The sequence below is a fragment of the Mirounga angustirostris genome, unplaced genomic scaffold (genome assembly GCF_029215605.1).
Source record: "Mirounga angustirostris isolate CCGP_5_RB_7025 unplaced genomic scaffold, mMirAng1.0.hap1 SCAF_1, whole genome shotgun sequence".
NCBI lineage: Eukaryota > Metazoa > Chordata > Mammalia > Carnivora > Phocidae > Mirounga > Mirounga angustirostris.
The window spans coordinates 127,957,233-127,984,574 of NW_026991709.1; the positions used below are offsets into that span (position 1 = coordinate 127,957,233).

Here is a 27,342-nt window from a genome sequence, read left to right on the forward strand (position 1 = left end):
ACAGCACCACCAAGAGCAGGCAGCCCAACACCGACCTTCTAACGGTGATCTTCAGATGCTTCTACTATCCTCAAGATGTTATCTCTTCCATTTCCAAAGAAATGTGGCCACTCCTTTTCCCTAACTGCCATCCATCAGTCACCAAATCCTCTTCATTTGCTATCCTAAATCTCTTCGGCCACAATCCCCTTCTCACTATCACCTCTGCCCCACACTAGTTTGTTAAGCATAAGGGACTTGTTCCAAGCCTGAGGATGAAGAGTTGATAGAAAATGAATTGACCAACAAGGCCAGAATGAGGATGAAGCAAGAGAGGCACCTAGGGTCCAAGATTTAAAAGGAGGCATTCACTCTCAAGATCATGCAAGTGTAGGGTCAGCCGGGAATGAATGCCTTCTTGAATTTGTGCCCTCGTCATCTCTCTTGCCTTCCCCTAGTCCCAACCCTATGATATGTTGCTCTATTTTAAAATACACTGTTGCCAAAATCTGTGTGTGTTCATCTAGACATTGTACACACTTCTCCCTATAACACAACATATTCATTCAGGTGATACACCCAGGCTTGGATGCTGTCACTTGGTGCCTGCATACTTGGAGGATCATGCCATGCCTGGGGAGGATAAGAGGAACATTTATGTTTCTTGAGTTGTCATTTTTTTTTTATGGAGGTTTTCCCTTCTGGCCTTTCTATTACCTGGTTTCATCCTCTGGTTTTATATCGAGACACCAGCATGTTTTTGTCACCATGGAATACCCTTGACACTCAGGTAATCAGCACATGGGACAATTTTCAACTGCAGCATCAAGCACAGGCAGAGGATTGTGGCGATCCATGATGAAGAGCATCTTAAACAGAACTGATGTGAGCCACAGGTACTGGCTATTGATAACAACATCTTGACACCTGCCAGTGATTTGCATTTTAGATAAATTGGAGCAAAATCAAGGTTATCTCCATAACAACATTCTCACATTCTCTAGAATTCTCTAGAGTCCTAAAATGCTTTCTTCAGTGAAAGAGGTGGCTTTACATCTGGCCTTCCCAGCACTGTTTTTACCTTATAAAGGCCATGTACACATGTGGGAGGGGCCACTACCCCTTAGTGTGTTCTTATCAGGACCAAAAGGCTGAGAATGGTGACTCTGCATGCTTGAGCTTCATAAACCAGGAGGACCCTAGGTGTATGGTTTCTTCAGACACTGTCTCTCAAGCACCTCCTAAGGGTTCTCCTTAGAGAAGTTTTCCAGAAATAATCTGCATGTATTTGGACCTCTGTCTGTTTGAGGCCCCATGGGTGGGTCCTGGAGTGCTTTACATCTCCTTCTTATTCACAAAATACATGGAGGCCCCTGACACATGACCTTTGCATCACAGTCCTTGATTAAAAGGACCTTCACCTATTGTCTTCCTCTTTTTTTCCGGTGGCTTCACTTTTACCTTGTGGCTGGAATCTATGTCAGAAGATGCTGGATTTTACTGGTCCTCTTAGATCACCTCCAGTCATCCTCAGTAACACATTCTCCCTATTACACACACACACACACACACACACACACTTTAACTGCTCTTTTCCTACCTTTTACAACTGTTCTGATTACAAATAGCTGTTCATTCAAAGCCATTCATCTTTCCTAAATTATCTAGTTGCCTCTAGCTAGTCTCCCTACTTCCAGGCTAAATCGCCTCTGTTCTTTCCAGGAATAAACATAGCCATGTGACATCGTGGCATGTTAGCCGCAGCCATGTATGTTCTCTTGGGTGTATAATGGCATAACGGAGGAGCAGTCTTCAGAGCCATACAGACTGGGGTTTTAACCCAGCTCCATCCCCAGCAAACTTCATCACCTTTGGACACCAGGATCTTCATCAATAAAAAGGAATAGCAATCTCTGCGCCCCAGAGTTTTTTAATGAAAATGAAATAACACAATACCTGGAAAGCAGATCGTACAGTGTCTGACACAGAGTAGGGTTTTAACAAAGGTTACTCCTCTCTTCGTCCCTTTGTTATCTGGGCTAGGGCATCTCAGGGTTAAGGAAGTACTGTGTGATTTTTCTCCACATGACCTTTCTTTTTGAAACACTGTTAGTACTAGCATTTTATCAGCTGGTACTCCCTTTGTTGAAAACATCGGGGTATTCTGAAAATAGATTTTGAATCCTGCTTAAATTTTTTTCAACACAGTCCTGGGGAGGGGTGAGGAAGAAAAGGGGACACAAAATCAGTGATCAAAAAAATAACTTCACGAAAGAAAAAAGAAAGGTTGTAAGTGAACTGTTAGTCTATTGCTCTTTCTCTTCTAGTCACTTGGATTCTATTGCAGCATTACAATATAAGGTATGGGGGCTATTTTTGCCTATCAACCTTACTCTTACAGGCTGATCTTTCAGGAGCAGAAACAAAACACATAGCACCTTTTCTCTGTCCTTCCAGAAGTAATATCCCCCCTAAATAAATCCAATAATAGGACATTCCAATTATGTGTCATAATGGAATTTTGTCAAATAGTATACAAATAACATTTCCCACCCACAAGATCATAAGAGAAAATAAAGCCTTTCTGTCATTAGTAAGCCCATGAGTGGATTCTGGCAGGCCCTGAAGAAAAGGAGAAGATATAACATGAACATTTCTTTCTTTTCCTACAACTCCTTTTATTTTAATACCCCATCTTTTCTCTACCCCTCGCCACTCCCAAGCTGAAGCTTTTTTTTTTTTTTTTTTGAGAGGTGTTTTCTGGGTTAACTTTTATTTAAATGGTAATCATGTTGGAAATCAGAAGAAATGTTCCTTCCCATTTTAGCACTCTCCAGGCTTGAGCCTTTAGTTGTTGTTTGTTGTTGTTAAGAGTGTTAAGTGAGTCAACTCTTATTTAGATAATGATGCCAGGGGCCAAAAAAAATTTAAGAAGTTCAAGGATAACATCTACTCAGTGGCAAGACAGAGGTTTCTCTTCTCTACCTCCCAGTCATGATGCCATAGCACTCAGCCTTCTCTGTTATAGGCAGGACTTCTCACATGAGTGGAAACCAAGAGCTGAATGTCTCACTCAAAGCTGCTGCTTGTAGAAAATTTATTATAACCACTTCAACACATCTCTGCAACTCACCACACACGAAAATATGACTATGGCTTTTGGAGATAGACCACATCTTTTTTTTTTTAAGATTTTATTTATTTATTTGACAGAGAGAGCACAAGTAGGCAGAGAAGCAGGCAGAGGGAGAGGGAGAAGCAGGCTCTCTGCTGAGCAGGGAGCCCCACATGGGGCATAGACCACATCTTTAGCACAGAATTTAGTTTTTAAGGGATTTTACCTCTGCCTCTGAGATGGAATTGTCCTGCCTGGAGAGCAGAGAAGTCTTTTCCTAGTGAATTAGGAACTGGGGAGCAGATATTCCACCCGTCCTCATGCTGCTTGGTGATGTGGATCAGCAGTGGCTGGCCCTTCGGACCGACATGTCCATCTCAAGTTCTGTTTTGGCACTGGGGGAGAGGACAATTGAAGACTATGGAAATGGCCTCAACCACATTAATAACTTTCCTTTTGGGCAGGGTATGTGATGTGCTGCTTTTTTCCATCTCGAGCCATGTCTTTTGTGTGGCTGATCACAGTTCCTATGAGATGCATTCACTTTAATCTACCCATTCTCCTATTTTCTCTTCTAGGTAGCTATAGATTTCACAGCCTCAAACGGGGACCCCAGGAACAGCTGTTCCCTGCACTACATCCACCCTTACCAACCCAACGAGTACCTGAAAGCCTTGGTGGCTGTGGGGGAGATCTGCCAAGACTATGACAGGTACAGGACTTCCCGTTGGCTCAGGCCTTCTCTCTCTGTGCATTCTGATGGTCCCTAGCTGATCCTTGGCAGAAAAATGGAAATTAAGTCCAGCAGCTACCCATACTGAGGCTCATGAAGGAACAGGATAAAAGCTTGCCCAAACATTTTATCCTCTCCACACCTAGAGAAACTGAGTTCAAACACACACACACACACTCACACACAAACACACACACACACGCACACAAAATCCTTTCTCGGCTTTCTCTTCATATTTGTCTTACATTTTGTGAAGTTTCAGAACGTGTCTTGCTACTCAAAGTTTGGTCCGGGGACTAGCAGATAGCACCACCCAGGAACTTAGAATCTTGAGCCCCTCTCCAGACCTATTGAATTAAAATCTGCATGTTAACAAGATTCCCAGATGATTTGTGTCCACTTTGGAGTTTGAGAAGCACCAGTTTATTGGACCTTATTGCATCTAATCTTCACATTCCACCTTATGGAGTAGGCACTATTTAACAGGAGAGGAAAACTGTGCAGGGAGGTTAAGCAATCTGTGCACTCACTCAGCCCAAGGCAGGATTTGAATGCAGATCTAATTCATTCCACCGCTAAAGCTCATAATCATGGTGTTTCACTGACTTCAGAGCTATTGGTAACATTAGCAGAGGGTGTGAGTCTGCTCATGTGCATGTGTGTGTGCCCGTGGAAGTGTGTGTGTGTGTGTGTGTGTTTGTATGTGTGTATATAGAAAACATGATTTGGGGATCAGATCGATATTACATTTATTTTTTCTTGATGGTAGATATTGACCTTTCCCACCAAGAGAATTGTGATTTATGTAAATTACATTAAACTGAATTTATTTTGCCTTTTCAGTATTTCCAGGTTGAGGTGCAGTTGTTCACATGTTCAAGAAGGTTCTTTGAGGTAGAACCGAAGTAAATATAAATATGGGTAAATCTCAGTTGAGTCCTTAGTGTGATTATAAAACAAGGCTAGTTAGTAATAAGAAGCAACAAACTAACTAATCCTTTAAATCAGGAAAATAAAGTGATTCTATCCCCCAGTTTCAGAGAAATTGTATAGGAGAGCATGATTTCTGTTCTTCTTAGTCTCATAATTAGTGGTAGTTACATTAAAAATCGGTTGCCCCAAGCACTATAGGGAATGAGACAATCTAGTGACCACAATGTGCAGAGAAACCAACAGGACAGGTGATAAGAAGGGTGTCATCAGCATCCTTCCTGCTGGTGATTTTCTGGATTCAGCTTGGTCATTGCAAGTAACTCAACAGGGTATAAGGGCAGCTGGGGACTGAATGAACAAGTCCAGTAAAATCAAACAACTTTAAACACTCTTTAAACACTCAGGCCCTTGCTGACACTTGCCCTCTTGTACATTTAGAACAGAGGGCAATAGCATTTTAAATTACCTTGTTGAAGTGATACTTCTTATACTTAACCTTGAGATATTGACTACGAAGACAACTTGAATTTCAGCTCTGATTTCTTTTGGCCCAAATACACGGAGTATTCCTAGAGAGGGTATATATCGTATGGAGAGTTCCACCAAGGAAAGAAAAAACTGACAAATTGCATCCCCACTGCCAGAAACTTCTTCAGCCATCCCCAGGACACCAAAACAGTCATCTCTCCTTTCTAATATGCACACGAATGTTTTGTTGTACTGGTGTATACATAAGAGGCAAGAAAGAAGGGGGAGGTGGATATCTACAGGATTCTTAATAACTTTTAAATCTTGACATGCTCATCGAAGAAATAAAGTAGTTAAAGCACTCGGTACAATATAATAAATAGATGCTTAACAATAATGTTGACTCTCTTCAGGGGACAAGGCAGTGTTCTAATGCATTCCAATGAGAGGATTGGTGGGTTGACCAGAAACTAAGCTGCCAATGCCCGGAGCCTTGGCTGTGGTTCTGCAGCAGATTTATGGGATGATCTGGAACAAGCTGCTGAACCTCCTCTGTTTTCTGGTGACCTCACACGCAAGATGCAGATACTACAATCCCAGTGACCCATACATCTTTTAGAGCTATTATCCCCTTAAAACATAAAAGCCAGGCAAAGGCAAAGCCCAGAGAGTGTTTTGTACTCATGAGAAAATACAGATTCAATGTAAAACTAAGATCTGACACCTTAGGAGTTACATGAAGAATTATTGTAAATGATTCTTTTAAAAATTTTAATAGGATAATCCCGAAGTTATCACCCCAACTGTCCAGGAAAATCAGGCTGCTGCAGCCCAGTGGAGCTTTATGTATACGTATACGTATATGCAAAAAGAAGGCAGCTCCGCATGAAAGGGGCAAATACCTAAGGGGGAAAAGGCCTGAAAAGCCCAGGCGCTCTTTTGAAAGACTCCCTGGAAGAATGTGTAATGCAAGCTGCTCACTTGAGAACTGACAAGCTTCCGCAGTTTCTCCTTTGCGTGGGTGGATAGACAATAGACAGGCAGAGTCAGGAAATTTCAAGTTGGGGCTTTGGAATTAATTTATTCTCACATCAAAGTCACTGAGGTTGATGTTCAAAAGAAACACTTGAATAAAAACTGACAGAAGGCGATGTACCCCCTCCTGCAGCGACAGAGAGGTTTTTAATCCCCATGAGCCTTAGAAATTGCTCCCAGCCTCTGACAGCCCGGGGTTTTTCTTTCTGCCTTGTACAGTCATTGCTGAGGGGTCAGTACGAGGTGATCAGCAAAGCAGAACAGCTTGAGAGATGCATAAAACCCTTCTCAGGGTGGCCTTGAAGGGGAAGCTTTTCCACAAATATCTAGGCCTAAGCCCAGAAGACAGTCCTGCGAGCCCGCTTTGTCTCCCTGTTTCTCTGCCTTGGAGAGAGAGAACACTGCCCATACTCTCCCCTCGGACTCCCCAAGCATGCACACATGTATGTGCGCTCACGCACGCACACACACACACACACACACACAAGCTCATATATTCCCTGTTGGTTGTAGCACTTGCCCAGCTCCTGTGAACATCCTGCTCAGGCTGCTCAAGACCAAGGTGACATCCATTCCTTGGGCCCAGCAGAGATGTGGGTCTCTGACCACCTGCCGTGTCCTCCAACAAAAGGCTGGTCTCTCTGCTATCAAGAGAGTATAGATACTGAATCTATTGCTTGGAAGCATAGACTGCCATTTCATGGATGTGGCCACCCCACATCTGAGGCAGGAGACCTCCTGCATGGTGTGCTAGGAGGCAAAGTTAGGGCTGATGCCCCATCTGACAGGTATTGGGGTTAGAATCAGAAGATAGGTTTGTATCACAGTGCCATTCCTTCCACTCTACAAACACCAGTCGGGGGCTCTCAGCCTTGGCTGCGCACTGGAATCATTCGGGAAGTCTTAAAATACGCTGATGCCCGGGCCCCACCCCAGAGCCTGATTTAGTCTGGTATACATCCTGAGGAATCAGGATTTTTCATGGGCATTTTCCTAATGGGCATCCCAAGTTGAGATCCAGAGTTAAATCAGTTAGATGGGTCAGATGCAGCCACGCAGCACCGGATGGCTGCCGGGCGCCTCACATGGTGCCGTAAAGACAGAGACAAACTAAGAGAGTGTAATTTCCCCCCAGCTGCTTCACAGTCTCAGGGAGAAAAAGCCATGTAAATGAGCCACAGCCCGGCATAGTCAGGGCAGCTTGCCCTGTGTAAGGACAGGGACTGCATCAAGAGAAGGAGTAACTTTCCTACGTGAGTTTCCAAGGTAGTCAAGGAGGGCCTTCCGGGGATGGCAAATTCTGGGATGTTCAGAATTCTGCTAATTCTGTCCTTTGTTGTTACTAGAACGTGGATGGACTTATCTTTATTATTCTGAGTCTTTAGACCAGACCAGTTTCCTACAAAGGGCAGAGTCAACAGGGGTGATGGAAAGAGCATGGGGTCCTAGTGACAGGTAGACCCTGGGTTCAGACCCCAGCTCTGCTGCCTCTGTTCTGAGGTTTCCTTCCATTCCATGGGCCCTGATGTCCTTGATTTCAAATGGAAGATTTATCAAACTTTTCTTGCAGAGCAGTTGTAAGGATTAGATATAAAGTGGCTAGCTAGCACATGTTCTGCCTGTGATACTCAGTAAATGATAGAGGCTATTATCTTCGATACTCTTAATTAGTTTTAAAAATAAACTGAACACAAAAGGAAAAAGGGATTACAGTGTCAGATCTAAAGGACATTTTGGACCGATAACCTTTAATTTTTAGTTTGGGCATATACCCCTAATAAGAATTTTATAAAAATGTGTAATTTCACACATTTTTACATTGAAATCTAATGTTTTCCATCATGAGTTTAAACAATGACAAAGACCGAAAATCCTGGTGTATTGTAAATATGGACATTTAGAAATAAAACTCTTACATAACTCTTGTGAATACATTTAGTAGGATCTAAATGCCATAGCTCTGTGATACTCACCATCACCCATTTAAAAAATGCATGAACAAGTTCTTTAGCCGGAGTTGAGAATTTATTTATTTCTTCTTTTTCATGAAACTGTATTTCCAGTCCCCTCCCCCAAAGAATTTCATCCTAATGTTTCTTTTAAGATTTTGGTTCAAAACCCTTTTATTGATTTCTACAATAAAAATATGAATATAAATTTTAAAATTTCTAATTTCTAAAATTTTCTGTGTTGAAAAGACTCAAAATATTTTTTAAAACCTTCTGTTTGAGTCTTTATTACAATCATCATTAATGCATAATTGATCAAAAGAACATAAATATAATTATTGCCTATAAAAAATAAAACCTTTTAATGAAACAAAATAGTGGGGTTTTTTCCCCAAGTAGTTTACATATCTGTAGATGAATGAATGGTACTAGAATAGAAGAGTCTAGCATCAATTCTAATCCAATTTTTTGTTTTTATCAATATAAATACTGAGAAAACTTGTTCTTATAAATAAGTATATGGTAATGAAAAGAGTTTGACTAGCAGCATTACTTATTTCTTTCTGTTCGAGGTTATATATCAAAAAAAATCACATAATGGTTTATCACCAAAATGTATTTTTAATGATCTACCAGCTGATATCAGCACTCCCTACAATTTTTAAAAGCAAAAATTAGCAACTGGGACGCCTGGGTGGCTCAGTCGGTTAAGCATCTGCCTTCAGCTCGGGTCATGATCCCAGGGTCCTGGGATCGAGTCCCGCATTGGGCTCTCTGCTCTGCGGGGAGCCTGCTTCTCCCTCTCCCTCTGCTTCTGTCTCTCTCTCTGTCTCTTATGAATAAATAAATAAAATCTTAAAAAAAAAAAAATTAGCAACTACCTGACTTGCAAAAGGATTTGTTTCCTAGGTCTCTTGTTTTCTACTGCAGAGTTTTTGCACTCTGGAACAACGCACCATTGTGGTTAAGATTCAGAGTGGGTAAGGAGAAGGATAATTGTGAAAGGGAAGGTGTGAATGGAGAGCAGGTCTTTCTATCACAGGTGTTCCCTGAAGATCCATTTCAACAGAGAATACATATGCAAGTAGAGAAACTGAATACTGATTTCCTTTAAAAAAAAAAAAAGCCATGCTCTCTTACCCCAGAAGGGCTTTGCATTTCCATGTACCCCAGTGTTAAGACCACTGTCTTAAAGAACAGTCTTAATTAAATGTCTAGGTGTTCCGAAATGCTGTTTTGCTCTGAGTCAGTCAGCCTCTGTTTCCTTATGGATGAGGTAATTTGTCTTTATTTTTATTACTCTCTTTCTTCATCCCAAAGTCTTCCTTAACAGGAGGGTAAAAATGGTGTTTGAAAATGAATCTTCCATCTGGACATCATTGGACCAAGATCATTCCCTAACAAGTTCAGGAACGCATGCTCATTACCACTGAAGACTATGGGCTCTTTTATTGTATTTTATACTGTTTTATTCCAATGGTACGAATAAAAGATTGCCTTTAGCAATGTGGCAATATTGAATTTTCCAAGTTGGCAAGTTCCACCGATCATTTTCCCAGTAGTTGCAGAGTGGCCCCTTTTCTCGGTGCTGAGTGGATTCAATCTCAAGTTCTTTGATGCGCTGGCGTACCGTGCATGTGTGCTCAACCTGCCTTCTCTTGCCTCTTGCATAAGACTCCTCTCTGCCTAGTTTTATTTTTAGTCAGGAAGCATGGACATTTCAATCTATTGTGCTTAGGCTTGAAAATTTTCCTTTGGTATGTTTGTTAGTTAGAGACTTTGTGGTGGCTAACTTCAGAGAGTTGATGTCCTCCTGGGTCATTAATTATTCCTCTTGTAGGTGAGGCGTTTCCCCTACCTCCCTGCTCTTGAAATTCAATTACATAACAGTGCATCATGCTCAGCAAACTTCACATCCCCCAGGGTAGCTTAGAAGGTATTAAAAAAATATCATTAAGGCTGGAACATTGGTTTGGTGATTAGAAATGGATGGAATATTAGATCTCACCCTTTCTAAACTCATCAAAAGGTATGGAGCCTCCTAGGTTTCTGTTTTGACTTCTGAGCCATCTCCAGGTTGGAAGAACCAGAACCCATTCTCCACCCTGGACAGTTTTCTTCCAGACTTACCCCGAAAGCACCTGTGAACTCTCTCTCATAGATTCCTTTTCATACCTGCTCACCCTTGTCTTGGTTAAGGAGGAATTACTGAGGCAGTGTAAGTCAGTATTTCCAAGGACCAGAAGTATTTTTTTCTCAGAGTTGTGGCTAATCCTTCATAAGACGTTGTGTTTTTCTATTTACCAATATTAATACCTTTTCTACTACATGCCAGATGCAATGCACCACAAAGCCTGTATCTACACAATAGTGAGGAAAAGGGAGAGCTGGTGGTTTTCTAGAGAATTTGACTAATTCCAAAAATGCTGGCTTCCTTGTATCTCCCAACCCCTACCCCAAATTTGCTTGACTTGGCTGCATTTTGGTGAAGTGTTATCAAAGCCATCATTGGCTACTAATGACCTCTACATCTGTCGGGTGGTGATGGCTTTGGTACTTTAGTACTTTGATTTCTCTGTCAGCCTTGGGAGGTCCCCTTTGGTTGACAGAGCCATTCAGGGACAGTGAGCCCTAATCTGAATTTCCTTTTTTCCTTGACTAACTCTGCAAAGAACTGTGAAATGTAGGAATTGTTCCAAGAACAAATCTCAGTTGTATTTTTAATGGGAGAGAACGTAAAAGGTAGATGGCATGCGAAGGATGTGCCTTTGCCAAGAGCAATATTCCAGAGCCCCACTGCAACAGTTTTCCTAAAGAGAGTCTTACTTGTCTGGTCAGGGGGCCCCATTACCGGAAGTTCCAGAAGGAAATTACATTTAATGCCAAATAAAATCATTGAATTATAATGGGACAACAGAAAAGGCATGGGCTTTAGAATCACACAGTCCTCCCAGGTAAATACCTTCGGCCATTTTCTTAGCCTTTCTGAGACTTAGTTTATTCATCTATAAGCAGGAATAATAAGTAGGTGGAACTTCAAGGGTTGCGTGAGAATTAAATAAAAATGTACATTGCCTAGCATCATGCCCAGCACATTGTATGTACCAATTAAAGTTAATTCTTCTCCCCATCATCTCACCTATAGTACAGTAAAGTTGGAGTTAATATAACATATGTAAATGAATAAATTAAGAGAGAAATTTCAATATGCATAAGAGAAACGAAGCCATGATTCAATTCATGAATTGTCTAGTCATTAAATATTTATTGTGCACATACTCTATGGCAAGTATGCTGAAGGAGAGGGTCAAGGGGCAGTTTGGGACAGAGGCAGTGGAGATGTAAAGATATTAATACCAAAAAAACCCAGCATCTCTTTGCATTCAGGAGATAAGAAAAGACATGTAAACAGTTTATGTTGTTTGTATGAGTTAAAGTAATGGACGCAATGAGTCCTGTAGATGGAATCAAGTTCTGACAGTTAGCCAGCCTTCCAAGCTTCCCATTGATTTTTAATATCTCTTTGGATTTAGACTCATCTGGATTTGAATCCTCGCTCTAACTAGCAGCCTGATCTTGGATAAGTCACTTTACCTCCCAAGATATTTCCCCACCTGGGAAATGGGAATAATGGTCCCTCCCTACAAAGATTTTAAAAGATAATATATATGAAAAACCCTAATAGTCAACCATTGGAGTTACATAATTCATAACCACTTTTCAAAGACAGAAAACTGGGGTAGGGGAGGTGAGGCAATCCTGGGCCATTTTATTCCTTAGTATCAAATCTAGCAAAAAGTTATGGGAAGAAATTGCAGACTAATGACTATAAAGAACTTTGTGGATTCCTTCTTGATTTTAATTACCCATGCTACTGCTATCCCCTGTTACCACAGATAATCAAGAAGCATGAGTCAGCATTTGACATAGTAACATGTCCTACTGAGGTGATGCAGGTTCATGTTTTTCTTCCTCATTAGATGAACAATTGAAGCAACTTCTTTTTTTTTTCCAGTGACAAAATGTTCCCAGCCTTTGGGTTTGGTGCCAGGATACCCCCAGAGTACACGGTGAGTGAGTAGAGAACCTTTGCTGTAGCCAAAGGATGACTTGGGTTTCCCTCATAGGAGTTCACTCTTTTGGCCCTTGATAAAATTATGTAAGTAGAGTGCCAAAACTCAGAAATGGTCTTCAGAACCAGTGGGATTAGCTCACTGGAGCCTATCTTTTGATGAAATTCAATCTCCTGTATTCCGGATGGGTCTTCTCAGAGGTCCAAATGAAGGGTCCCATTGTTGAGCTTCTTAATAGATACGGTCAGAGACTGAGAAAACACTCAGGAAGTTGATCTCCACTGGCTCAGAACCTATCTATCCAGGTCTCCTCCAGAGAAAGGTCCTACTGACAATGCCAACGGTGAAAGTTCATGACAGGGATATCTACAGACTCCCTCATTCCAAGTCTCTGAGCCCCAGGCCTATGTGGGGGAGAGACACAGTGAAGTCCTGAAGGAGAATCACTCTGGCTTCGAGTATTGGGAAACTGAAAGGTTTCTGTGAAAACACTGGAGTCCTATTTGATACTGATTTCTCATGAACAAGGAAGGCAAAGATTGTGAAGAGAGATTTGTACTGCAGTGGAGCTGAGGCATTGTGCTGTGGTATACCAGATGCTTCTGTGGGACACTCTCCACAGAGAACTCTGCTCCCACTGGTAGAAGGGCCTTGGAGAGACAGCAAGGTCCCTACCCCAGCCTCACCAATTCCTCTGAGGTACAAGCTAAGTGGAAGCAATACTGCTCAGTGATCAGTTTTTCTTTTACTGATTGAGTCACAGAGCAGGAGGAAAATGCTGACATTTGCTCCCACAACAGAGCTGTCAGACCAAGGGCTTTCCCCTCCTGTGAAAAAAGGGAATCCATATCCCTGTTACTGCTGGAGTGAGCAGTGGATAGAGTGGCATGTCTCTCTGACCTGTCCTTTTTCTTGTTTGCCTTATATCCCACACTGCCTTCCCTGCCAGGCATGGCTACAGAATTTTAGAAGCATTTGTTGGAAATTGAGCACATGGGGAGGAAGAACATAGAACAGGAGCTGCTGACTGGTGGCCTGTAGACATTATTCAGGCCACAAGTGTATTATATCTGACACACATTTTTTTTAAGAATTATACAAGTTCATATACAATGTCACACTTCTTGCTTCTCCAGAAAAACTAAAAGACCTGGCAACACTACGATTAAAAAATTACACATGCAAGAATTAGTCAGAACTGAGGAGATGCAGTCCCCTTTAGATGGGGTATCAATTCCAGAATGTGGGCAAATGGGTGCCAACCTTCTTCCCAGAGCTGCTGAGCTTTGAGAATGAAATGCACCTCAAAAACCACCAGTCCATGGGGTGCCTGGGTGGCTCAGTCAGTTAAGCATCTACCTCTTGATTTCAGCTTGGGTCATGATGTCAGAGTCATGAGATCGAGCCCTGTGTAGGGCTCCTCACTCAGCAGGGAGTCTGTTTGAGATTCTCTCTCTCCCTCTCCCTCTGTCCCCACCCTCCCCATCTCTCTCTCTCTCTCAAATAAATAAATAAATCTTTAAAAAAAACAAAAGCATAAAAACAGTCCAACTACCCAAAGAAGGGTATTTTTTCAGGCCCTCCTTATCTCATCTGTGATATCTGCCTGGCCCCCCTCCTGGAGTAACTCATCCTTCTTGCTGTTTTCTGAAGTCCTCATGCTGACCTGATCCCTTGGCTCCATGCTGCCTGTCAGCTAACTTATTCTTCCTCCTGTCTTAACAGGCATCCCTCCCATATCCTCATTGCTGTTCTTGAAAAGTCATGCAAATGCCCCTTTCCCATGCATAATTTCCCCTCTGCCCTGACAGGCACTGATGGTCTCAGCCTGTCGGATGCCCCCAGAGAGTTTATCACAATTGACTTCTTTAGGATAAGATCTCAGAGTTTGCCTTGAAACTGAGCCACAAGCACCTCTGTCTTAGTTTGCACTCTCTCGGAAATAGACCTTGAGACAAGGATTTGGATGCAAGTTACTTATTTGAGAGGTGGAGGAAACCTCAACAGAGGTGGGGACATGGGGAAGTCAACATAGGGTATGCTAACAAGCCAGTTACCACTGTAGGCAGCTGGAACTTAATTCTGCTGGGGGCGCCAGGGAGATAGTGTAGAGCATGCACAGACCCCAAGAGATAAGACAGCTGGGGTATTGATACACCATATCCTGTCATCCAGTGAGTGATTAAGGGCTGCTCCCCAGGTACATGAGTTTCCCAACACTTACAGCTAGGCAGGCAAAGCAGGCTCTGGAGGCCTGAGAAAGACTTAAGACTCAATAAAGCAAGTGAGATCGTTGGAAGTCAGCTGACTTGCCTGGAAGTGCTCAGGGCAAGGAAATGTGGAGTAGGGCACCAACACTAAGAAAAGAGGGGTCTTTTAACACAATGACTTATCTTCTAGCCCCCAAAAGAGTCAGTGCTTGGAAATAGCCTTTGAAATGGAAGTCTGTATAATTCCAGATGATCCAATAAAAATGTCCAGATGTCAGAACATCCCTCTTGTTTTATCAGGTTTTAGAAAGAAAAAAAGTAAATAATATCCTTTTTGACCTTATGCATAGGTCCTGCCAGGTAGAGGAAATTGTGTTGGAAGAGTAAAAGTTGTATTACTTTATTACTTTTCCAAGAGTAGAGTCTATTTTAACCTGTGTATATGTGAAAAACCTTCTGCCCTGTATTTCTGCATATCATGTTAGAATGATTCTTAAGTGTCAACAGCTTAGCTGGAGCCTTCATAACCGTCACCATGTTGGGCAGACAGCTTGCGTTATTGAGCTATCATTGTTTTTATCACTGGGTCCAAATAGAGCTCAGCCAAATCTAAGCCTCCAGGCTGTGGCCAGTTCTATCTGGAAGCTATGTGGAGTTACATTTTTCAGAAATCTTTTCTTCGATTTCTTTTTTATTTGCCTTATTCTCCTCTCCTGCCAGCATTTATCCGATTTTAGAAAGTCTTCCTGTCACCTCAACTCCACAGGGAGCTTAGAATTCACCCTCCATCTCAGATTGATTGTGTAAAGGCTTAAAATGGTTCCTGCTGCTTAACACATGATGAATGTAATGGGCATTTGTTTGCAAACTCTAAACTCCAGTGCCTCCTTACTGGATTAAAGTTATAATTCTCTTTTCTTCCTTTTTTAAATTTTAATTGGTGTCTAGGTCTCTCACGACTTTGCAATCAACTTTAATGAAGACAACCCGGAATGTGCAGGTAAATCACACATAAAAGCAAGCTGAGGTCTCACAGCCCTTTCGTGGGTACCTTTCCCATTTTAGTCTCTCTGCTCCGAGGCAGCATCTCAGTTAGCCACGGTCATCTGTCCACAGCAGAGAAGTAGGCCTTCTGGATCCAAATAAACCATGCTACTCCAAAGGCAATGGAGAGCCATAATAACAGAGTGGAAAAATAGCTATAAAAGACAGAATGCAGAAGAGATCTTGAGCTTACAGCAAGAGTATTGATACCAATTCTGGATTTCTCTGGCCAAAAAAAACGTGGGGAAGAAATATACCCAATGGGCAATGGTTAGCTACCCCTCTTTCTGCTTTCTAAATTTTCCTTATGTATTTTTTTATCACAACTTCCTCTCTGTGAAGGAATAAGGAAGGGGGAGACGTGGAAAGCATTTGACACTTTCTGCATGCTAGCAAAGGTTATGACTTCAAACAAGTAGCTTTATGCTTTTGTGCCAGAAAGAGCCTTCTCAAAGGCTTTGGTCAGTGTTGCATTATTTCCAGCTAGAAATTCCTCAACATATTCCATCAAATAATGATGATGAAGCGATGTGCACATGACTCCTACAGGTGTCCCAGGGTGGTATATACTAGAGGAGACTTAGCAGGTGGTGTGAAAACTAGAGAAGCATTAAAGCTGACTTGCCTAGTGGCTGAGAGCACAGCCCTTAGATAGAGCCAGACAAGACCTGGGCGTGAATCTTGAGACTACAACTCACTTGCTGTGTGACCTGACACAGATCATTTAACCTCTCTGTGCCTCAGTTTCTTCACCTATAAAAGGGTATAACATCTATTTCGTTATGCTATGAGGATCTAATGAAATCATATGTGTAAAGGGGGACATTAGGGAAAAGTTTGTGTAAATGGTTGCTTTTGACTTGAGCTTTTAAAGAGAATGATTTCAGTGGGAGTGTAGGCAACACCAGGGACGTGGTATTTTCTTTTTTACCTTAAGGATATAAATGTGATGTTGATAAGGACTATTGGGGGCAACTAAATGCTTTATTTCTGTGTGTGTTTGATTACACCTGTATTTGAGGGGACTACTGAACTACTGATCTTTGCCAATTTCACCTTAGGAATTCAAGGAGTTGTGGAGGCCTATCAGAGCTGTCTTCCTAAGCTCCAGCTTTACGGTCCTACCAACATCGCCCCCATCATTCAGAAGGTCGCCAAGTCAGCATCAGAGGAGACTAACACCAAGGAGGCATCGGTAAGGAGAGGCTGGTCCTCCTGCTAATGGGCGTTTACCTGGATATTGGCCTTAGCACCCATCCCACTCTGACAATAAATCCAAACATTTCTACCTGTGTGAGTTTGGACAAATGCCTTAACCTTCCCCTATCCTCAGTCTCCTCAACTGAAAAATGGAGATAATCATACCCAACTCTGCTGGGTTATTGTGAGGCTTAGCGAGGCCACATCTCAAATTCTGCAACATTACCTGAACGCAGGAGACACTCAACAATGGAAGCTACTATAGTCACCAGAGTATGGGTCATACCCACCTCATGTTCTTGGGGAAGAAAAAACTATCCAAAAGTAAGCTTCCTTTCCAATGTACCCATACTACAGATGAAAGCAAAGCAAAACAGAAGTAAAACAATGGATGAATCTGTCTCCTGGTGGTCAAATGCGACAACACAAAACATCATGGCAAAGATTTGTTTCACATTCTGTTCGTGGTTTTCTTTTTTTTTTTTTTTTTTTTAAGATTCTATTTATTCATTTGAGACACAGAGATACAGAGAGAGAGAGCATGAGCAGGGAGAGAGGCAGAGGAAGAAGGAGAAGCAGGCTCCCTGCTGAGCCAGGAGCCCGATGTGGGGCTCAATCCCAGGACCCTGGAATCATGACCTGAGCCGAAGGCAGATGCTTAACCATCTGAGCCACCCAGGCGCCCCTGTTCATGGTTTTCTTAAGAAAAATGCAAACCAAGCAAAAAGACAAAACAGAGTTTGGTGGGGTTTTTTTCCCCTAAAATTTTAGAGTTAAATATATTACCATAATAACTTTTCTATATATCATTTTTAATGATATCAATATATTCCTTTTCTAGCCTTCTTAATTTTTTTTCAGATTTAGTAGAATATTACCGATGTCTGAAATTTTCTCTAATTTTATCCTGGGTTCCAAGATACTGAACTTGCATGAAGAAGATTATATACTTCTCCCTCATCTGCTGACATGAACTCATCCAAGCTATTTGCACTGTACCCAGGTTTTCAGCCGTCCTCATATTAGAATGGATGGAGGACCATGCTCATATCTGATGTCAAACTCTTGTGTACTGGGACACATTCCCTCTCAATTATCCAAGGACATTGACCCAGCAGTTATGTTCCCCTTCTCTCCTTATCATCTGTTTCCCCTTTCTACTGAAGACTCATTCCCATTAGCAAATAAAACAGGCTATAATACCTATGAATTAAAATCTCTCCTTTGATACTACTTAACCCTTTAGCTACTGTCCCTTACTTTACTGTCCTTCAAAGCACAAGGAGAGTCTCCCTCACTGTCTCCATCCACCCATACCAGTCAGACTTTCCTCCCCAACATTTGTCTGAAAATTATACTTCTCAGAGTCAATGACACCTCCAACTTGCCAAACGCACGAGGCCATGGAGCAAATTTGAATCCTCACAGATGCAAGATTTAGAAATAAGGGTTGAACAGGATCAGTATTTCATTTTACGGGTTTTTTTTGTTTTTTTTTTTTTACTTTTTTTCATCACCAGAACTTCAAATTCAAACTCTTCAAATGATAACTTGGCTCAGAAACCCAACATATAAAGTATATTTTAAGGAAATAGACTGTCCTTGCTAAATCTGGACTAAGGGGTGGGGTTAGGTGGGTCTGCTCTGAAAGGGCAGGTCAAGAATTAGTGGAGGAAGCATCTAATCCACACAGCCCCAAATAATTTACCCTATAGGCCAGAAACACTGATGTTTTGCCCCAGAGATTTTCCCTGTTCTTTGAACAGTGCATGGTCCAGGGCCCCTTGCTATTACTGATTGCTAAGGATCCTAACCTTGAACCTCTTTGGCAGGTTGTGCGGGGAGTCTATGGCTGTCAGATTTTCTTCTCGATTTTTGTGGAACTCTTGTACAAATTAAAAACAAACAAAAAAAATCCCCTCCTTATCTAAACAGGACCTCAAGTTCATTCAAAGATGGTACTATTTCATCTGTGAGCATTTTCTAGCCTGACTTTAGAGGCAACTACTACTGATCGCTTTATTGGAAATTTCCATCAGGATTTCAGTCCAGCAGTCTGCAGCATATTACCTTTAGCTAGATTGAACCTTGAAGGAGCAGATTCTAGAATCCTGACAATCTCTTCAGATCAGTGGTTTTGGACCTTTTTTGTTCCATGAACACCATTAACAGCTGGTGAAGCCCATGGACCCCTTCTCAGAAATGCTTTTAAATGCACAAAATAAAATATATATTATAAATAAATCACATATATTGAAATGCATTCAGCAAAATATTTTTAAATGTGGCTAAGAAGCAAGATAAATATAGCAATAAAATGCTGCTTTTATTAATATTAAAGTATGAGAACCAGTAACTAGTCTAATAATTCTGTCATTTCTAAGTAGTGTTGATATAAATGGTATAGTAAGATATTTACAGTCACTGTAATATAATAGGAAAATATTCTGTGATTTCTATTGGTGACTAAGTCACAAGCACAGTTAAAACTAATTTTATTTGTTGATTATAATTGAAAAAAATTATAAATTTTAGTTAAAGGTTAGTGAAACTAAAATATAATTTACCCCAAGTTCACAGACTGTCTGAAATCTTTCAGTAGTCCACCGGCCCAGTTCAAGAATCCATGCTCTAGGGGCTCCTGGCTGGCTCAGTTGGTAGAGCGTGTACCTCTTGATCTTGGGGTTGTAAATTTGAGCCCTCTGTTGGGTGTAGAGATTACTTAAAAATAAAATCTTTAAAAAATAAAATAAAATCCCTGCTCTAGATGAAAAGTCAACAAACTGCATTCTATAGCGTGTTTATCAATGGCTTGTAGGCTAAGAGTGGCTTTTACATTAAATTGTTGAAAAAAAAATCCAAAGAAGGATAATAATTTCATGGCACATGGAAGTTATATGACATTCAAACTTCAGTGTCCATCAGTAAAGTTTTACCAGAACACAGCCATGCCTGTTCCCATTAAGTAATGAATATAGCTATTCTCTCACTACACTAGCAGGGTTAGGTTGTTGGACAGAGATCACTATGGCCCTCAAAGCCTAAAATATTGATTATTGTCCCTTTACAGAAAATATTCTCCCAACCGTGTCTCTAGACCATTCCAACTCTAAAGTTTCTTGATGTGGTAGTGTGGCTATCAGGTGTTTTGTTCCTGGAGGTATTGAGCAGGTAGGAGCGATCCACCCTCTTGGACCACAAAGATCAAATCAAATGGGAGTTGGGAGAGGTAGAGAAAGGAGGAAGAGGACACAGAAGTGTGACTCACACAAGGGCCCATCTGCTCTTGAGTCAGAAGTGGTCTCCCTCTAGGTGTGGCATCCACCTGGCCTTCCAAAGTGTACCCTGGGAAGGGTGATATATGATTCTGGTGTATTCCACACTCCTTCCCCCTATCCCCAACAACCAAGCTGCCTCCTTCTGCCCCTTCTCTGCACCTCCCTAGCTGCACCATCAGGTCATCCTACTGAAACCTTCCTCCAAACTCCCAGGCCACCTTTTTTGTGACTGTATATGACTCAAAGAGCATGGATATGGATGAAAATGTACAACTTGAATGAATTTGAAAATTGGTTGGTTAGCTAGAACTAGGGATGGGTAGTTAGTGGACATGGAACAGAATTAGTCTTTACATTAAACTATATAGAAAGCATTTAAAACATATGGCTGTCTTCATCATAGTGTGAATTTCTGTTCCCTCCAGTTGCACTTCTGACATGTTACTTTGTTTAAAATATTTTTTCTGACTTACAGAGAGAAGCGGGAACCTTTAACACTAACAGCCTGTGTGCAACCTTTTAAGCATGATTCTCAAAACCAGATGTTTTCAGAATGTGGCTAGGCTATCCAGCCTTTCTTCTTTGAAATATGGCAACTTAAAATGGCTTACTAATCCCACATTTACCCCCTGCAGATGTTGGGCATATTGCAAAAATTACATTAGATTGGCATGAATTGGCATCCCAGTGGCCTGCTTCCCTCCCATCTCACAGTAGATGCTCACAACTTCTGATGGCCTTCCTTCTCCAGACCCCATAGCAGGTCCTGAGCCCTCCCTATGCTGATGGAGACAGAATGTCTTCTCCAGTTTCACTCTCAGATGAGCCCCTCCAGCCTATCAAGGTGGAAAAAGGCCAACCAGGCTGCAGGCAAGGAGCTGGGACTTGGAGCAAGAAGCCACAGGAGCTCAGCACCACAAGCACACTCAAACTAGACCAGACTATGGTGTATGGCCTTTGGGGCAAGAGGCAGCAACCCACACCCTCTGCTAGCAAGGCTTTAGACTAGTGCTGTCCACTAGAAATATAATGGAGTTGTATATGCGATTTTAAATTCTCTAGTAGCCACGTGTTTAAAAGTTAAAAGAATCAAGGGAATTCATTTTTTTTAATTTTATTTTATTATGTTATGTTAGTCACCATACAATACATCATTAGTTTTTGATGTGGTGATCCACGCTTCATTGTTTTCGTATAACACCCAATGCTCCATGCAGTACGTGCCCTCCTTAATACCCATCACCGGGCTAATCCATCCCCTCACCCCCTCCCCTCTAGAACCCTCAGTTTGTTTCTCAGAGTCCATAGTCTCTCATGGTTCGTCTCCCCCTCCGATTTCCCCCCCTTCATTTTTCCCTTCCTTCTCCTAATGTCCTCCATGCTATTCCTTATGTTCCACAAGTAAGTGAAACCATATGATAATTGACTTTCTCTGCTTGACTTATTTCACTTAGCATAATCTCCTCCAGTCCCATCCATGTTGATGTAAAAGTTGGGTATTCATCCTTTCTGATGGCTGAGTAATATTCCATTGTATATATGGACCACATCTTCTTTATCTATTCGTCTGTTGAAGGGCGTCTCGGCTCTTTCCACAGTTTGGCTATTGCGGACATTGCTGCTATGAACATTGGGGTGCATATGGCCCTTCTTTTCACTACATCTGTGTCTTTGGGGTAAATACCCAGGAGTGCAATTGCTGGGTCATAGGGTAGCTCTATTTTTAATTTTTTGAGGCACCTCCACACTGTTTTCCAAAGTGGCCTATACCAACTTGCATTCCCACCAACAGTGTAAGACAGAATTAATTTTAATCATATATTTTGTCTAACCCAATATAACCAACATATTCTCATCTTAATAAGTCTTCCATATAAAAAATTATTAATAAAATACTTTAAATTCTTTCTTTTGTACTCAGTCTTCAAAATCCGTGTGTATTTTATAATATATCATCTTAATTTGGATACTAAATTATCACCGCAAATACTTGATCTTTTTAGGTTTTCTATATTAATAGCTGAGAAACTAGAGTCACATGCCTGAGTTGTTCCAAATGTATTTAAAAGGTTTTCCAATAACTGAATCAAGTCTTCATTTTGAAGGTTAAATTTGAATTCATTAAAATGAAATAAAATTCGAATTTCAGTGCCTCTGTTACTCTAGCCACATATCAAGGGCTCAGTAGGCACATGGAGCTAGTGGCTATTGTATTGGGCAGTGTAGCTGTGGACTCTGCAAATTCCCCGAGCTGAAGAGGTCTGGTCCCACTCCTCAGGAGATGAAGATGGTGTAGACCCGGAGGAGGTAAGTTTTCCCAGGAACTCAGAGAGTGGAGGCTTTGAGGCCAGCCTGTCCTGACTCCCCTCCACTGCTCTGTCCCCCACACTGTGCCCTGTAACTGTCACTAAGGTGATTCTTAGAATTAACCCACAATTACTCTGCCTGCATTGAAGCTCCATTCATCATAGCCTTAAGTCTTTAGGGCTGCCAACACAGGACTTATTAAAGTCTGTCGGCATGGTCGCTGTGGTCAGTACGCACGGAAGCCACCCGGGTGCATAACAGGTATTGTCCTTGTCTCCCCCACCTCCCTGTCCCCATGCTCACCTGGCCTCCGGTCAACCCCAGCAATACTTCATCCTGCTGATTCTCACTGATGGTGTCATCACAGACATGGCCGACACCCGGGAGGCCATTGTGCACGCCTCCCACCTGCCCATGTCGGTCATCATCGTCGGGGTGGGCAACGCGGACTTCAGTGACATGCAGATGCTGGATGGAGACGACGGCATTCTGAGGTCACCCAAGGGAGAGCCTGTCCTTCGAGACATCGTCCAGTTCGTGCCCTTCAGGAACTTCAAACACGTACGCATATCTCTGGGGCTTCCCATGGGAGAGCAGAACCAAAGCAAGCTCACTCCCACAGTTTCCTACCAGTGTTTGGGGTAAAGCAAGTGGTTCTTAAACAAGCTATCTCTGCCCAGGCCAGGCTGTCTCACACCCAGGATATGTAGAGCTTCACTCTCTGGAGAAAGACGTGTAAGTCAAGTAATAGCCGAGGAGTCATGCAAACTGTGGCAGCCAGCATTTCACTGGTGCTTGCCCTCATCCATGTAATTTAGGCTCTCTAGTGCATGCAGGGCTCCATGTACAGTTGGGCGGGTTGCTCTCTGCCTAAGGGTGCCTGGCTGAAGTAGCGAAGAGAAGCTGAAAGTCAGCGTGGGTTCTCTTTGTCAAGCCATGTACCCTGGGAGAAGCCTGTGTTTGCCTTGGGAAAGTATATTTTTGAAATCATAGTAACCTAAATCCTCTGTAAATATACAGTAGGCAGCATCAAAGATTTATTTAACTCATTAATGAGGGAACCAGAAAGACGACAAAGCTAGTTCAAAGGAGGGTATAAAATAGTTGATTATGGTCGGGGAACGGGGGGGAATACTGGAATAAGTTTCCTAAGGCAGATTCAAACTGGCTAATGACCAAAAGGGTTAAAAAATCATCATCATCATCTTTAGATTACCTTGTCTACCGGGCAGAAATCTTATCACTTTTCTGCAAGTTAACATTTAGCTTTACAGTCTTGGATTCCCATCAATAACAAATAGTAGGTCAAGCAGTGTCACAATCCCCAGATGACCCTGAAGCATCCCCAAATTTGGGATAATTATCAACTCCACAAAAGAAGAGGTACCTTTATTTTATTTTCTTTTTTAAAGATTTTATTTATTTATTTGAGGAGAGCGTGAGAGAGCACAAGCAGGGAGGAGGGGCAGAGGGAGAGGAAGAAGCAGGCTCCCCACTGAGCAGGGAGCCCGACTTGGGGGCTTGATCTCAGGACCCGGGATCATGACCTAAGCTGACCTAAGCTTAACCAACTGAGCCACCCAAGTGCCCTGAAAAGGAACTTTTAAAATTTACACAAAACCCTGCACCCTTAGGGCTGCAGTGGGCGAGGGTGACACCCTCTCTGATTCTCACAAAGGCTCCCTCTGTGCTCGGTAGTGGCCCTGAAGAAGCCTTCGGAGCCTCCTCCAGCTGTATCTGGGAGTCACATAGGGCGTCACAGACAGTCCTCTGTGTTCTTTTGTTCTATGCCCCTCATGGCAGCCACTCCAGGGCAGAGCATCCCTGACCCCTGCTATCCCTCTGCTCTGCATGAGGTGCCAGCGAGCCTGCTCCCAGGGCTGGTAACTGAACTGGAGCTGCCCTGGCAGGAGGGAATCTCCAGAACCCTCAGTGCCCTGAAGAGACCCTGCAGTCCCCTGGGAAATGACAGGAGTCCCCTCCTTTCCATGCTCCAGAGACCCTGCTGTCACTTGGACCATTAATGCGGTGAAGGCCATGTCCCTACACCTCCAGGATCCCTGCTGCAAATGTCCTTCACTTCCTCTCCAGCCCCCTCTGTGCTCAGGCCTGAAGTCAGTTATTTAGGGTCAGGGTGAGGAAGGGACAGGCACTGAGCCATCCACTCTGAGCTTTCCCTGACATTTTCTGGAAAAGCCTTTCTCCTCAAGCCAAAAGCCCTCATTCAAATGAATCCCTTTCGCTCTCCTAGCCATTTTATCAGATCTGTCCAGAAATCCCTGAATTCCAATTTGGGCTCAGGCCGGGACCCCAGCTACGCTGGGTAAGGCAAGTATAGGAGCAGAACAATGGCTGGATCATTGCCAATTATCGACAAGTCCCAGCGCCAGAGTCAGAGCCTTTGGCATATGCTTTTTGTAAATTGTTGTTTGCCACCTTCTTGGGACATGCTTTAAAGCAAACATTCAGATAAATAATGAGCCCAGCAGCCTCCAGTGAACCCTACATCTCTTGGCCTGCCAGGACCACTTAGCGAGATCCCTGAACACTCCAGGGCTCCCTGAGCAATAAGGTATTGCTCATAATGGTACTGCCACACAATTGCAATTCTCCTTTTAGGGAGGACTGTGTGTGATGAGCATCATTAGAGGAGTCTAAAATCAATCCCTGCCTACAGTGTTGAATGCAAAGGGAGTTCCAAGTAACACCCAAGCCCCCAGCAAGCACAGGGGCAAAAGCGTGGGTGAGGGGCTGGCTGTGCAACCACAGCTCCCCTTCAGTTTTGCCTGGGGGTAGGTGGGGGAGTGTTTCCAAATGAAACCACTTGCTAAATAAAAGAGGCTCACCAAGCCCTCAGATCGTCTGCACGTAGGAGTGGTATCCGCTATGTGGAGGGATGTCCTAGAAGAGGTGAAATTTGCTGCAATCGTGTTCATCACGACTGAAGTGATATGAAGTGACTTACTTGCATAATGCCCAAGGTGGGGAAAGGGGGTTGTTCTTCCAGATTTTCATGTCCTGCCCCATTTTGTCAGCCGGACAGAAGTAGCCACATCACTGACCACCACCCATTACTTTGCATGAGTGAAGTGGGGTCAAAGAGCTCGCTCCCTAGGAGATTCATGCACTTCCCCAAACCACCATCTTTCTGTCCCTGCATGCACGCACACGTGCAAATGCACACACACACACAGCCGCAGAGCCATGCACGTTACAGCCTCTCCCCCAAACTCCTCCTGTTCCTCAAACACTCATGGAGCGCCTGTTGTGGGTGCAGCATGAGCTCGCCTGGGGCCGCGGTGAGATGATAAAGCCATGGGTCCAGTCCCCAAGGAACATACTGGAGAATTACATGGTTGGGACATAGGTGTCAGCAGAAACCTCCTGTGCTAAGCAACCTATGGGTGGTGAAAAGGGGCTCAAATGTTGCTACAGGACTTGAGAGCAGAGAGGAGCAGCCGTGAGGGAAGCCTGGCAGCTTGCGCTGGTAAGAGGAAGGACAGACCGTTGGTGCGCAGGGAGTTGAGGGGGCCTCAGCAACAAGGGAAGTGCCCTGCCCAGGGCAAGGGAGTGGGGCCCTGCTCGCAGGTGTCTTCTACACAGTCTCCAGCTGTTCTGTGGGTGACGAAAACAGCACCGGGAGCATATCACGCCACTTATCTTCACGGACTTCAGCTTAGAGTTTGAAAACCATATCATTATCCAAACTTATCTATTCTGAATTCAATACACAGTAAAGAAAATGGAAGGTGAGCTAACATCCTTTCATATAAGCCAGTAACCCATGAATTGCCTCCCTTTGCGTGATAACGCACAGCTTTGAAGTGGACAGGGCACAGACTCTGAGCTGTGTAGCTCCCCGCAAGTTATTTAACCTTTCTGTGCCACAGACTTTCATCTGTGAAATAAGGCAAATGACAGACACATTAGAAGAGTAAAGGTGGTGCCTACATAAAGCTTAGCACGGCACCTGGTCGTCGCAGGTGGTTAATAAATACCACTGCTGCTACCAGCTGCTTTCCCATTTCTGGCCTTTTCCCAACCAGATAATGCCCCCAAGTCCTAATTGCTCACCAGAGCCACCAGCCCAGATACGCAAAGGAGTGGGAGAGTCGTTTAGAAGCTGTCTAGATACAGTGACAAATAGCTACGTGGGGCTATTTAAATTTAAATTAACTAAAATGAAATTTAAAATTCAGTTTTTCAGTCACACCAGCCACCTCTCAAGGGCTCGATAATCGTGTGTGTCTAGTGACTACCGCACTGGACAGGGCAGACTCAGAGTATTTCCACCACTGGACCAAGTTCTATTTGACAGCACTGTTGAGGGATAGCATGGCTTCACATAACAGCAGATCCATCTCACAGTGGATTGCACAAGTGATTCTTAGCCGAGGACAACTTTGGCAACATCTGGAGACATTTATGATGGTGACAGCCTTGGGGTGCCATTTGCATGTAGTGCGTAGAGGCCAAGAGTGCTGCTAAACGTCCTACAATGCTCAAGACAGTTCCCCACCCAAAGAATTATCTGGCCCAAAATGGCAATATTGCCCAAACTGAGAAACCCTAGATTGTATAAAGACAAATACGTTGTTCTTAGGTAACTAGATGCTAGGGACTGGTGGCTGCCCACATCTTTTTTTCAGTGATTTGATAGTATCAGGGCAAGCACTTGGTGATTCCCCTTGCTGTGTGCTCATGATGGTAAAACAGTTGCCATAGCTCCAGGAATTACATGCTAGTTCAAGGAAAAAAGGAAGAGGAAAGGAAAACAGAACCAACCATGTCTCTCCCCTCTAACCAAGAAAGAAAAGCTTTCCAAGAAACATCCTCATGTCTTAAAGGATGAAATTGGGTCATATTGGGGCGCCTGGCTGGCTCTGTCAGTGGAGCGAGCGACTCTTGATCTCAGAGTCATGAGTTCAAGCCCCACGTTGGGCATGTGGCCTTCTTAAAATAAAAATTAAAAAAAGAAAGAAAGAAAGAAATTGGTCATATGGCCATCCCTGGGTGCA

The 27,342-nt window shown here is 43.0% G+C and overlaps 1 protein-coding gene across 1 annotated transcript in view; it reads left to right on the forward strand.

Annotated features, from left to right (window-relative positions):
* The window catches only part of CPNE4 (copine 4), a 175,617-nt gene that overhangs the window by 144,925 nt on the left and 3,350 nt on the right, over positions 1 to 27,342 (forward strand). Inside the window, exons 9-13 of the mRNA XM_064587888.1 lie at positions 3,673 to 3,806; positions 12,228 to 12,282; positions 15,444 to 15,495; positions 16,601 to 16,734; positions 22,649 to 22,885. Of these exons, the coding sequence (XP_064443958.1) occupies positions 3,673 to 3,806; positions 12,228 to 12,282; positions 15,444 to 15,495; positions 16,601 to 16,734; positions 22,649 to 22,885 (612 nt within the window). The remainder of the gene's footprint in view (positions 1 to 3,672; positions 3,807 to 12,227; positions 12,283 to 15,443; positions 15,496 to 16,600; positions 16,735 to 22,648; positions 22,886 to 27,342) is intronic.